The sequence below is a fragment of the Trachinotus anak genome, unplaced genomic scaffold, assembly GCF_046630095.1.
Source record: "Trachinotus anak isolate AG129_WGS33_773 ecotype Australia unplaced genomic scaffold, CSIRO_AGI_Tana_v1 ptg000011l, whole genome shotgun sequence".
In the NCBI taxonomy this organism is placed as follows: domain Eukaryota; kingdom Metazoa; phylum Chordata; class Actinopteri; order Carangiformes; family Carangidae; genus Trachinotus; species Trachinotus anak.
The window spans coordinates 17,048,515-17,061,112 of record NW_027273862.1 but is presented as its reverse complement, the minus strand read 5'-3'; the positions used below and the strand labels follow the sequence as shown (position 1 = coordinate 17,061,112).

General features: G+C 40.6%; 1 protein-coding gene across 5 annotated transcripts in view; it reads left to right on the top strand.

Annotated features, from left to right (window-relative positions):
- Window positions 1-12,598, top strand: part of mical2a (microtubule associated monooxygenase, calponin and LIM domain containing 2a) — a 41,169-nt gene that overhangs the window by 4,727 nt on the left and 23,844 nt on the right. For all 5 annotated transcript variants that reach the window (XM_071488520.1, XM_071488519.1, XM_071488521.1 and 2 more), the window contains exons 2-5: window positions 4,056-4,427; window positions 8,828-9,035; window positions 9,418-9,534; window positions 11,034-11,135. In XM_071488520.1, the coding sequence (XP_071344621.1) occupies window positions 4,167-4,427; window positions 8,828-9,035; window positions 9,418-9,534; window positions 11,034-11,135 (688 nt within the window). In that variant the 5' untranslated portion in view covers window positions 4,056-4,166. The remainder of the gene's footprint in view (window positions 1-4,055; window positions 4,428-8,827; window positions 9,036-9,417; window positions 9,535-11,033; window positions 11,136-12,598) is intronic.

The following is a 12,598-nucleotide window of genomic DNA, read 5'->3' as shown; positions in this document are numbered from 1 at the left end:
TTTTTTTGCTGTTCAGGTGGTACAGGTACCTTTTTCACATTCCTAACATTCCCCTCTATAATAATGGACAGCGATGGCTCGCTTTGTCTCAGAGACACAGCAGTGCTTTTTTATACAACACACTCCACCACATGGATCTGTACTATATAAGGTACAGACACTTTTCTCTTTGGGGAAGGTGTCACAGTACAGTAAAGTGAATGCATGAGTAACGGTAAAATGATACATGAAGTATTAGTAGTTGGAAACACTTAAATAAAACAAGCTACAGATATCACCTAGACTCAGTTGGTTTCACTCAGTCAGTTTTCTAAAACAGACAGGAGACTTAAAGGTCCCATTCTTTACACTTCTGTTTTTTTTGTTTTTTTTGAGCTTTGATGTCCTTAAAAAGATATATTTGTGGTTTTAAAGTACCAAAAACCATCAGAGCATAGTTTTACATCTCCTGACAAGCAAGAACAGGGCATTTTGTGTCTCTGAACGTCTCTTCTGATTAGCTGAATGTTTTCTGATTGACGCACAGCCAGGCAAACAACTGATAATGGATTTGTAGCTTACTACTGTGAACCTTGGTGAACCTGGTAAATGCAAATAGCGATGGTCAGTGAGTGCTGAAATGAGTGGACCACACAGTTGCACCAGTTCAGAAAAATAAACTTTTGCAGCTGGCCTCTAATATTAGTATCCTTGGTAAATCATATCGTGACTTTCTAGCATCCAACACTTGTGCAGCGTTTCCTCGACATTTATCCGTCTTGTTTATTGCTAGCACAACGACAGAATGAGGTTTTTCTCAATAACAAAGTAAGGTCTCGGCCTTACCCTGTAAAGTGCCTTGAGATAATGTATATTATGATTTGGTGCTATGCAAATAAAATTGAATTGAATTGAATTAATAAAGTTACAAAAGAACAAAAAAAGGTTGGTGGGCGGGTTGGGCTGTGCTGCAGGCGGTGACTGTATAGTTGTGACATCATAGCCTTACGGTAGTACTGACGGCTCGTCTTAATGCATGGGCTGTGTGCATCTCTCTGGCTGAGTGTTTTGATACTTTCACAGTATTCATATAGCACCTGGACCTGCTTTACAATAAAAAAGACATGGAAATCTGACTTTCTACAAAATGGACCTTTAAAACGTGCTGTTAAACTCTCTGATCCTCTTAAGTATTATATGGTTTGGTTGTGATGTATGGTATGTGTGTGTGTGTGTGTGTGCGTGTGTGCATGTGTATTTTTTCCGCTTTGTCTGTCATTAGTTGTATTTTTACAGCCGCTCTGTGGGTTCGATCTGTCTGCCCACAAGTGACTTTCCATTCTGTCAGACTGAGATGGTGAGGTCATAGGACTCTGCCTGACACAATGTGAGTTGAGCATTGACTTGGCTGGGAAGACAGTAAATGGTACCTTTTCATTAGTCCTCGCAGGCATCTGCATACAACAGATGGTTCCAATAATTGTGCCTTTTTTTTTTACCACTTTACTTGGACTGAAATGTGAAAGCATAAGTGCAGTCAACATGTCTTTATTTGAACTTTCCACCAAAGCCACGTGAGATTCTTGAACACTGGCCAAAGTTTGGAATAAAGTGATATCAACATAAAATTATTTTTAGGAGCTCTTGTGAAAATATAGCCACTTCCCTGCAGTTAACAAAATGGAGGTTTATTTTTTTTGGCAAGAAATTTACATCCTTTTATCTCAAGACAGAATCTTATTTTAGACTCAACTCATGAAAGAAATGACTCTACAGAGACTTTAGAGGCGATTTTATACTGGCCCCAAACACTCCACATACCACATGGTAGAATACACAGCAATTTTCCCATCACAGTCTCCTGCCGTGCATGAAAGATTAAAGCACCTGCATCATATATCATGCCCGTCTCAGTCATTGCTCGTCACTCACTGACAATCGGAGAGTAAATTCCCCAAAAACTATGAAGGTGGTCCTGTGACTAGATGGCTGGTGGAGCCACCGAGGGGCTTAGCATAGTGTTGGACTCATGCTGATGGAGCAGTTCAGAGCTGCTCTAGCCACGTGGCAAAGGAATGTCAGCTCACTGAGTTTGAGGCTGAATGTTCGCTGTGAAAGGTCTTAGGCGTCCATAGTGTCTTCCCTCAGGACAGGAGCTTTTTGAATCTACCGAGGTGTGTAAAGCAGACTGAGGGTCACCCAAGTGAACAGTATTTCTGGTGGTTGGTGGGAGTTTTTTCTCTGCCTGGACCTTTCTCTGAAATGTAAAACAACAGCAGCATCAAAACAGGATGCAAACACACAGCCAAACAGGATCCTGTGTAAATTAATATGTTAATTTTAGCCTGGGGACAAACACTGTTGCTGTAGGAACAACATTCAAAATCTCACCGCATTCAAATCACAAACATGTTGTGACCCAAGACTGATTGGTCAGTGAATGTATTTAGTAACTTTTGCATACACTTGTGAATTTGTCCCTGGTCAAAGCTCTGTAGGAACAGTTCATGGCACAGTCACATTGCCACCTGAGGCCCTGGGGCAGAGTGTGACAGTAATAGTGGATTACTGTGGGGCGCTGTTTGAGTCCTGCACAACTAGCCTGACCTCTCCTCTAACCCTGCCTATCCCGCTCCATGGGACATTAAAATATCAAAGGCAGACTTCTCCCAAATCTCACGGAAGCTGTGGTCTCCGCCCAAGTGAACACACACATGCTTAATGCAGAAAATTTCCACATTTTGCTTTGATGTCGAGTTCTGGCACAGATTTCCTGGAATCATTTTTAAAATGCTTGATGGTTGATTTGAGGAAAGAGAGAACTATATTGTATTTAATTCTATCAGTTCAGCTCTGATCTGACATGAACGTGTGTTTTGGTAACAGTGTCTTTCACACGCAGGGACATATGTAAGCTTACTGAATGCACATGCCTAACTAGGTGCACTATTAAGCATGCATACCCAATCACTTCCAGTCAGCCTGTGTTAGTCTGGTGTGTTTTAACAGTCTGTTTCAAAGACCTCTCTTTTTACTGCTGAAAAACATTGTCTGGTTTTCAGCTGGAGTAAAGCGACCGCTAGACATATACTTTTCCTGTCTACTCATCCATGTTCAGTGCTGTGCTCCGGGTTTGTTTTTTGCTTAACAGAAACAAACTGTGGTTTGGGGAAACCACCTTTGACCCATGTTGAAGATGGTATATACAGTAGAAATGTTATTTATACAGAACTACAACATGTAAAATTGTCAAATGTTCAACAGTAGAATATGTATTTATATATGTATGTATGAATGCCATATATAGCATGCAGCAAATGTAGTATGTATATTGTTGTTCCCTGGAGCCTTTACACTAGTCGTCATTTCCATTAAGGTTTCCACTTTGTATGGAGGACCTCATGCTAGAAAAAATATATTGCCGACACTTCAAGCTTCTACAAAAATATACAATTGAAGCCCAATGGAAAAATGCTACAGTTTTAAGTAAAGTTCAAATCTTGTAACAATGCAGTATAATTTTGTTTATTTATCCATGGTAGATATCTTCTGTTGAAGTCATCACTGAATCTTGAAGCTGTTGAAAAGTTTGGTGGAACCAATAAGTTGTGTTAAGAACCACAAACAGCTCCTTTTTATAGGCTGACATGGTTATGCCTCTGTAAAGCACAAGTAGTAAAAATGCACGACATCTGTCTGACAGGCTGGCACATTTTATTCTCACAGCCTAGTCTGTCCTTGAAATGTTATCTCGTCAATGTGGGTGTAAGCTTCCATTGTTTCAAAATCCATGCTGTGTAGATAGTGGGGTTCTTAGTGAGGAGTGGTACTGTAACCCCTCTTGATAATTCAGTAATGTGAACTGGAGTCAAAGAGCAGATAAAATGCAGCTGTTTTCTCACCTTAATTTAAATGACTTTAACTTTATAATCGATTCACCATTTCAGTGAAGTGAAATAATATAATGAAGCGGGACCACATTTATAATAACTTATAATAGAATATGGAAAAACGTCATCTGTGCGGGATCCTTTGCCATGAGATGACGTCAGATGTTATGTGTCTTGCCTCCTCAGACTGGGCATGACGGTGCGGGCCAAGCTGAGGGTGTAGCCACATCTGGCAGAGAGCGCTGAAGTAAGCAGGAGCCTCAGCACAAAAAAACCATCCACTGCAGCAGGGGGAAGATGGGAGAGACAGAGGAGGAGAGGGATAATGTGGGGAAGCTGTTTGAGAACTTTTTCCAGGCCTCGACCTGTAAAGGAACCCTTCAAGCCTTCAACGTCCTCTGCAGACAGCTGGACCTCGACCCTGCGGACAACAGCACCTTCTACAGCTGCCTGAAGGCAAAGGTCACCTCCTGGAAGGCCAAAGCACTATGGAGTAAGCTAGACAAGCGGATGTCCCATAAGGAGTACAAGAAAGGCCATGCCTGTGTGGGCACCAAGGTAAGTTTGGTGATGTCTTTGTACAGCTGTACTTCATACCACAAAAAGTTTACCAGCAATAGGCCAAGATATTACTGGCCACTCTTCAGAGTATACCATCATTTTTTTTTGTTTATTTCCCTCTTTGGAGACAGGGCATTGTTTTCTTTTCAGTTTGGTGTGAAGTCATTCTTTTTTAGTTTGCCGCTAAATAGGTTCATTCAGTTGATCTCAATTCACATGGAGTAGATGTGCAGTGTTTTTTCAGACTTGTTATTTTTGTGTGGTTGTGCAGCTGTTTTAAAATGTCTGCTTGTTGCAGACATTGTTGCCAGACTTTTAATAGAAGTCTTTTAATCAAAGAAACAACAATACTCTTCATCCTTTTTACAATTTCCTTGTTTGCTTGATAGTATACTTTAGCTTAGAAATGCTGTTGTTTTCTTTGAGTTTGCCTGCAACAATAGTTTTAACAAGAATTTTTCCAACTGTTATAACTGCTATAACCGTTATAACATCACAATAACCAACTTTTGCGAAAAAAAAAGATAAAGCTGACAAAGTGGTCACTATGATGGGTTATCTATTTCAAGTTCATTTTCATTAAGCACTGAAAACTAAAAATGTATTCACAACCAAAACATGTACAGTCTTTAAAACCCTATAATAGCAGATATGTATGTAAAAAGATCGAAAATAATATCATAAGAGTTTGTTCATACATCATAAAAGTTAGAAGTTGACATTTCATGATTTAGGAAGTGTCTGTTGTGACTTTATGTCATGTGGTTCCTATTTTCTTTAAACAATCTGCACTTTGTTCCTCCTTAGGACTATACAGAGTACCATAGCTAAAGCAATGTCACGGTCATCACTTTAACCTCCACTTGCCATGACACAGCCCATCAACTACATGAACACTCACTCTTTCACTGCAACAGCTCCGAACAGACAGGACAGGAAATTAAAGAGGCATACACCACGCTTTGCACTGACTCTGTGGTTCTCGCACAGGTGCTATGTGAAAAAACTGTTCAGAACAAAATACAGTGATAATACAGAATTCATAGACAAATGTGTCACAGAACCATCAGTGATTTATTCAGCAGATATTCACATAATCAATTAAAACATGAAGCAGAATTACATAAAAAAATCACGCAGAGAAAACAACATGACAGCTGTGTGCCGCTTTGTCCTTCAGCCTTGCAGTCAAACAACACAACTCCTCTTACACATGCAAGAGGAGAGCTTCTGAAGAAATGAATTATGAGATGGGATGGTTATGGGAACAAAGCAGTTATATCAGGGTGTATGGAGCGTATAGTGTCCTGTGTGATGTGGAAACCTAAGACAACCTGGAGGAGTGTGATTACCCTTCCGTCATCAACTACCCCCGGCTTGAGAGGGTGTTTTATTGCACAGAGAAACAGACAGCATCACTCAGCAACTATGATTATTTGGCCCCAGTTATATTGAGGGTGTGCTGCGCTCTTTATAGGCTCGATCTAAAAGGCTGGAGCCAGGCCCAGATTGTTATTACAGTGTGTTTTAAATGTTTCAGTGTGAGCTCAGTTTTAAAGGTTCTGTCTGATTTAAGCCAACACCAAAATAGGTAAGAGGAAAGAAGGTGAATGTTTTGAAGAAAATGTGACCCTAAAACTTCTGAGCCAAAGATTTTAGATCTGATTTTAGCATTCTGACAATGTGCAGGGTTGTGTTGTAAAATAAAAAGTGGTACTGTGTACCAAAGTCTTAAACGGTGGATTGTGCGCATTATTAAAACACTAAGTCATTGTAAATTTATGGGACTGTGTATTTCTTCCAAAAGCCTTAGATTTAATGAGTTGCTCACACATGTACAGTATGAGTGCAGTATGAAGCCTGTTTTAATCACTCACAGGACAGACAATCTGTTTTTACTTGATTACCAATTTCTCCTCTCCCTGGGAGAACCATGAGGTGACGACTCATGTTTTTATAGCAGCTCAGCTCCTCAACAGTGACAGATGTGATATCACTCAGCGCCTCGTCTTCATATTCCCACTGTAGCAGCAATCTTTAAAGGATGTGATGTCATCCCTGTTTTATGGCCTGACACAGCTGGCAGCAGTGACGCTGACACATAACCACAGTGCGGTTCTTTCTCATCAAGTTTTACTGTGCCCAAAAATGGCGAATTGAGCTTTGATTTAAATCCATGATATGATGGTGTGAATCGTCCTCAGCACACTTCATCAGAGCTCTGTGACACAGTGTGCTTTTAATCCTGAGATTTTGACACATTCAACGGAAGAAGTAAATTCAAGATATAATCTCATTTAAAATCCAGACATACTTTCAAGGGAGGACAACTATACCTCCACTGGATCCATGTGAACCTCTGGATTTAGTTTGCTGTACAGAGATGGCAACCTTTAGTAACCTAAGTAAGATATTGCCTCACTCTGCTGGTTAGAGGATTTTCATAACCGATTAATCGTTTAAATAATGTTTCAATATGATAGTAAACTAAATACATTTTGACTCATGGTCAAACAAAACAAGCAACATGATGACATTATGTGGGCTCTGGGGGATTGTAATATATTTTGGTTTGACAAAAATAATGGGTAGATTAATTGATACCAGAAATAATCATTAGTTACAGTTTCCTAACAATTACTTCAAGATGCTGTGATGATAAAGAGCTCTTTGTATGAGCCTCACTGTTCGCTCAGATGAAAAGGTATATTTGACTGGTAAGTAGGGCTTGATTATGAAGGCAGGGGACAGATGTGACCAGGATGAGGTGGAGCTGGGATGAGAGCAAGGTCACAGGTGGGAAGCTGAAAGGAAGTGTGTGTATCCTGACTCAGCAGATGTGGGGCCAGCCCTCAGGAAAAGCCTCGTATCTGGAAAAATATATCAGCGAATGGAAAAGTGGCAAAACAAACAGCCCATATCTGCTGATGGCTGATAGACAGATCAAAACAGTTACATGTGTTTAGATAAAAAATATGCACATTGAGAACATACTTCTGAATAAACTGTGTTTGAATTGTGCATACAAATGATGATATTTTCAACATTCATCCAACCCTTTCTACGGCTGTGTATATAGCCAATACACTTACTCACCCTTTGTTGAGAGAAAAAAAAACTTGGCCCGCAGGCAGGCCTGTCCAGGCAGCACCTCCACCACCTGTGTGTGTTTCACACCTGAGAATACCTCATCCTGATTACCTCAGGCAACGCATGATGAAAACTCATGCCCTGTGAAACCACCCTGGAACTCAACCACTTACTCAGAGAGGGGGGATATAGTATAACTAAAGCCCAGTCATCTTGTTTTTAGTGCAGGAGCAGAGAGATGTTTAGGCTATGATGTGGGATTTTTGTTCGCTGACACCGGGTGCTCTGTAAACAGCAGCCAGTCTGAGCGTCTCACAGAACTGACATGAGTGGAGCCACCTCACCCTTTGGTGTTATCCTGTTGGTGGACACACATGATGGTAGGAAGTCCTCCTGTTAAAATATGTGGCAAAAACCCTTGTCTGCATACTGTAGGGATTCAGAGGTCGGACAAAGTGGCCGCTCTTTGTGCTGCTGGATAAATGGAAGGCCAAGAAATTAAAGTGTTGTCTGGAAAAGAGAAAGAAAAAGGTATTTTCAGCACTAATTTGGTGAGGCTATCGAGACAGGAGACTGTCCACCTTGTTGAGCACAGCAGGGGTGACCTTCAGAAGTGGTTTGGTCCTGGATGAAATGTCAAAAGAATCAACGCACACAGACACACACAAAATACTTTATAATGTCTTAATCTGTTTAGAAGGAAAGAAGATAGAGTTTGCCAGCACACACACGTCTGTTCTTTCATCTATCATTCAAGAGGATGATGTCATGTTTGAGCTGCACATTCTCAGACAGACGCTGTTGCCTCAGTCGACTGACTTCATGCATTTTTGGGTGAGGCTGATGCATGAATAATACCTGTGATATGTAAAGGTTGTAAGATTGGTTTAGGTGGGGGGATGTTGTTCGCCAACATCCCTCTGGGCAATTTCCCGATATTCGCACTTCTTTTGAGCACGTGTAAACTCTCTTCCTCATATTTAATGTTTTACTAACAGTCCGCACACACATGGTGGCCTAGAGAAGTCACCCATAGACTGGAATGATCCTCGGAGCCGGTGTATATCCTGCTGAAGTGTCCTTGAGTGAGACACTCAGCCTCTAAATACTCTAGTGGTGCCGTAAAGTGCTGCTCCCTCTTATGATCTATATATATGTTACAATACTCCCTAGTATGCAAATAAACAAGTGGTAAGTGAGGCACTTTTCAGCTCTGACTCTTTTGCTGGAAAAGTTTCAGCCTTTTATTAATAGACAAAGATGTAGCTCATTTCTCTGAGGTCAGTTTGTCATTCTCTTTTATTTAGTGCCTCATCATCGGAGGTGGTCCCTGCGGCCTGCGGACAGCCATTGAGCTCGCCTTGATGGGTGCCAAAGTGGTGGTGATTGAGAAGAGAGACTCCTTCTCCAGGAACAATGTGCTGCACCTTTGGCCCTACACCATCCATGACCTGCGGGGCCTTGGGGCCAAAAAGTTCTACGGGAAATTCTGTGCCGGGGCCATAGACCACATCAGTGAGTATCTGACTTTCCAGAAACAAAACAGCCTGCAGGGTTTTGCTTTTCATTACCCTTCATTATTTTACTCTTTTTAAGAAGGGTAAATAATCCATCCATCCATCCACTGGACCCTAAATGAATCAGATGTTGTAATTCTAGTTCAAATGTTATCTTGTATATTTCTGGAAAATTACTTGTAGTTTCATATTATGTGAGCTTGAGCTTTTTAATCCTCTGAACATAACAACAATAGAAAAAGCCTTAGCACAGACAGAACTGAGGACTGGAGCTAGATGTTTGCTCTCAACGTTGTCAAGACAACATAACACAAAACACAAAGTCTGGCAGAGTTTTGCACATGTATGCAAACATTAGTGTGTGTCTTTGTGTCTGATAGGCATTCAGCAGCTGCAGCTGATCCTGCTGAAAGTTGCCCTCATCGTTGCAGTTGAGTTTCACATCAATGTGGAGTTTGTCAAGCTGCTGGAGCCTCCAGAGGATCAGGAAAATGAAGGTATTCATTCACACGTTCACTTCAGTTACATGTCCAAACAATAAAGTAACAGTGCTTTTATATTCACCCACTGACAGTTGTTTTATGGCCTGCAAGCTTTGGGGAGATGAGGAGATTAAAACAGCTGGAAGTCATAGAACTGGGACATTAATTAGGATGAGGCTGAGAAGTTTTATAATGTGCAAAGCTTGATAAAAACATCAGGCTGCATCTGTCAGTTTGTTAAACAGATATGGTGTGTAGCTTCCTGGAGGGTCTATATTTACACTCTCACTCCTGCAGCTTCAGCTGGTCTGGCAGCAAGGGACTTCTCATCCTGCAGTATTTAATTTCCTTGGCATCCACCAATAAACACAACACAAATATTGGCACCGAGCATGTTTTTCATCATATTTAGATGAGGTTAGTGGAGGTCAAGTCTGTTGCTTGACTTTATGTCAGTTATCAAATGCATACATACTATAGACAGAACAGTATTAATACTTACCATATTAATACCAGTGAATGAGCATTGTTTCCTTCGTTTAATGTAGATTACATTTGAAACCTTTTAAAATAGCATATTGATCACAAAACCTTTAGTTTGAAAATATCTGCACAATACACAGCTGCCTTAAGGCATTAATGTTTTATAGCATGTACACTGCACTGTATTGACACTCTCATCCCACATTGGACGATAAACTCTTTCAAGCAAAAAAATAACTTACACAGCGTTGTCATGTGTTGTCTCTTCGGCTGTAATATCAATACACTGATAACAATGAGAGCCTTGCCTAAGTTTAGACACAGACTTATCCCTCCTGTTATGCTTTGACGGACTTAGCTGAGCCCTTGACATCATGGAATGTATTTTCCACATGGTGATATTACACTTCAAAATGCCAAGCTGTTACTGTGCCGCTCTCGCACTTCCGCAGCACCACACACTTGAAATGGTCAATATTGTCTCATATTTAATATATTATACAGTTTTATTCAGACAACAGTCTACACTAACACTCTCCAGGCCAGATGCAGCAGGACTTTACAGACATGAAGTATCCTTGTAGTATATAGATAAACTAAGCTATAAACTTCACTTTCACATAGCACCACGTAGTTTTGAAATCTGGCATGCGTAGCTGTGTTTGTCCTTGCTTTGCTGGCATCACAGCAAGAGAAAGGTCTCACTGGAAAACAGCAGCATAGAAACCCCAAACAGCAACAGTGCTAAAGTGTGCTTATTCATTCTCCTCATTCATTGTCTCTGCACTGACAAATTTAGAATTGCACAAGCATGGCAAGTGGAAGAGTGGTTCAGGAAGGAAAGAAGTTTTGATGTAGGCTGTTGAAGTGTCCTTGAGCAAAATACCAACCCTTATCCGCTGACATACCACAGCTGATTGTTTTGTGGAGGGGTACAGCACAAAGGGAATGTTCCTAGGATTTATATTATGTAGGGTGTTTTTTTTTCTCACCCCTCTCACTCTTTCTCTGTCTTTGTTTCTCTCTCTCAGGTATTGGGTGGAGGGCTGCAATCCGACCCGCTGATCACCCTGTGGCTGACTTTGAGTTTGATGTTGTGGTGGGGGCAGACGGGCGCAGGAATACTCTAGAAGGTGAGAAGACGACAAAGAAAAAAGACATGATCAGTATAGAAGCCTCAAGAATGTGCTGTACTTTTAAAGACCTGACAACAAAGTCTCATATTAAGGAACAAGCTGTTGCTTTATGTTACTTTCCCACTACACAGTGTCAAAACCTTCTCCCAAATAGTTTGACATTTTTTAAAATAACAGTAGACAGCAACTAAAAAATGAATTCATACAGTTCTGCTCAAAATGCAAATTTTTCATTTCAACTTTTCAATTCTATAGTACATGTGAATATATCTGTAACTGAAATGGCTGCCAGGTTTTCAATCTCTTGGCCTCTTCTTGTTTTTGATGTGTATCTTAATATAATTGTATTATGCATTTAGTGACCATCACAGATAAGCGACATGTTTATCATATTGACATGTTTTCTCTTTCCAACCTTGTTTTACCATTCATTCATCTGTTTGCATTATTGGGGAAATCTATGAGTTATTAAGTGGAACAAAAAGTCACTTTTCAGAGTGAGGACTTAAATCAGATAAAACCCTGCACACCTTCCGTTGACTGAGCAGCTGAAATATCCAGAACATCCCACATGACTGTTTCTGGACTCACACTTTGAATTACTTGTACTGCATTACCTCTGTTTTGAGGCTATAAATGAAGCTCACCCTCTGTAAACTTATACTTGTTAAGGCCATTGATCTCTCCCAGTGGTAAAGGTAACACATGAAACCACTAAAAGTACTCTACATAAATAGAGCAGAGCCGTGGCTCAGCGCAGCAGCTGATGCATGCATGTTGGACTGTCTCCATCGCTTATGTCTCACTGTTTTCAGTCTCTCTCTCCCAAAAATGCTGTCATCTAACAACCAATTCACATCAGATGCTTATTCCTAAAAAGGGCATTTTTTTGGGCCGGACAAGACGTCTAGCTCATTCTTAAATTATGAAGAAGCCTTGGGGAATGATTTTCCCGTGCAGTCAGCCTGCTTTCGTGGCATAGCTACCGTAACACAGAGTTAAAAACAATCAGATCTGCACTCTGTTGATTGTTGCTGCCTTTAAAGAGCGATGAAGTAAGCGGAAGGGGAAAAGGCTCTCCATGATTTTTAACAGCGACTGTAAGTTCTTACACAAGTTCAAGCCCTTACTCTTGTCACTGTCTCATATGTCACTTTGTAGTAAGCAACCAATCTATTTTCTTTTCCTTCCTGCGCTCACAGCTTTAGAATAAGTCACATTTGTAGTGAGTCCTTCATTTGCAGGTTTGAAAAGGTCAAATGATGAACCTTAATTTTAGTGTATTTGATGTCTGCTTGGGGTTCTGGTTCTGTTTTTGCAGCTCTGACGGTTAATTAAGCAAACAGCATTTAACTTTGATGACACCATTTAATTCCTGGTGCTTCTTACAATCCCCTGGCTGTATGAAGGCTCACCTTGGTAAACTGCCTCTTATCCTATAATAGCTGCCTTGTAATTAT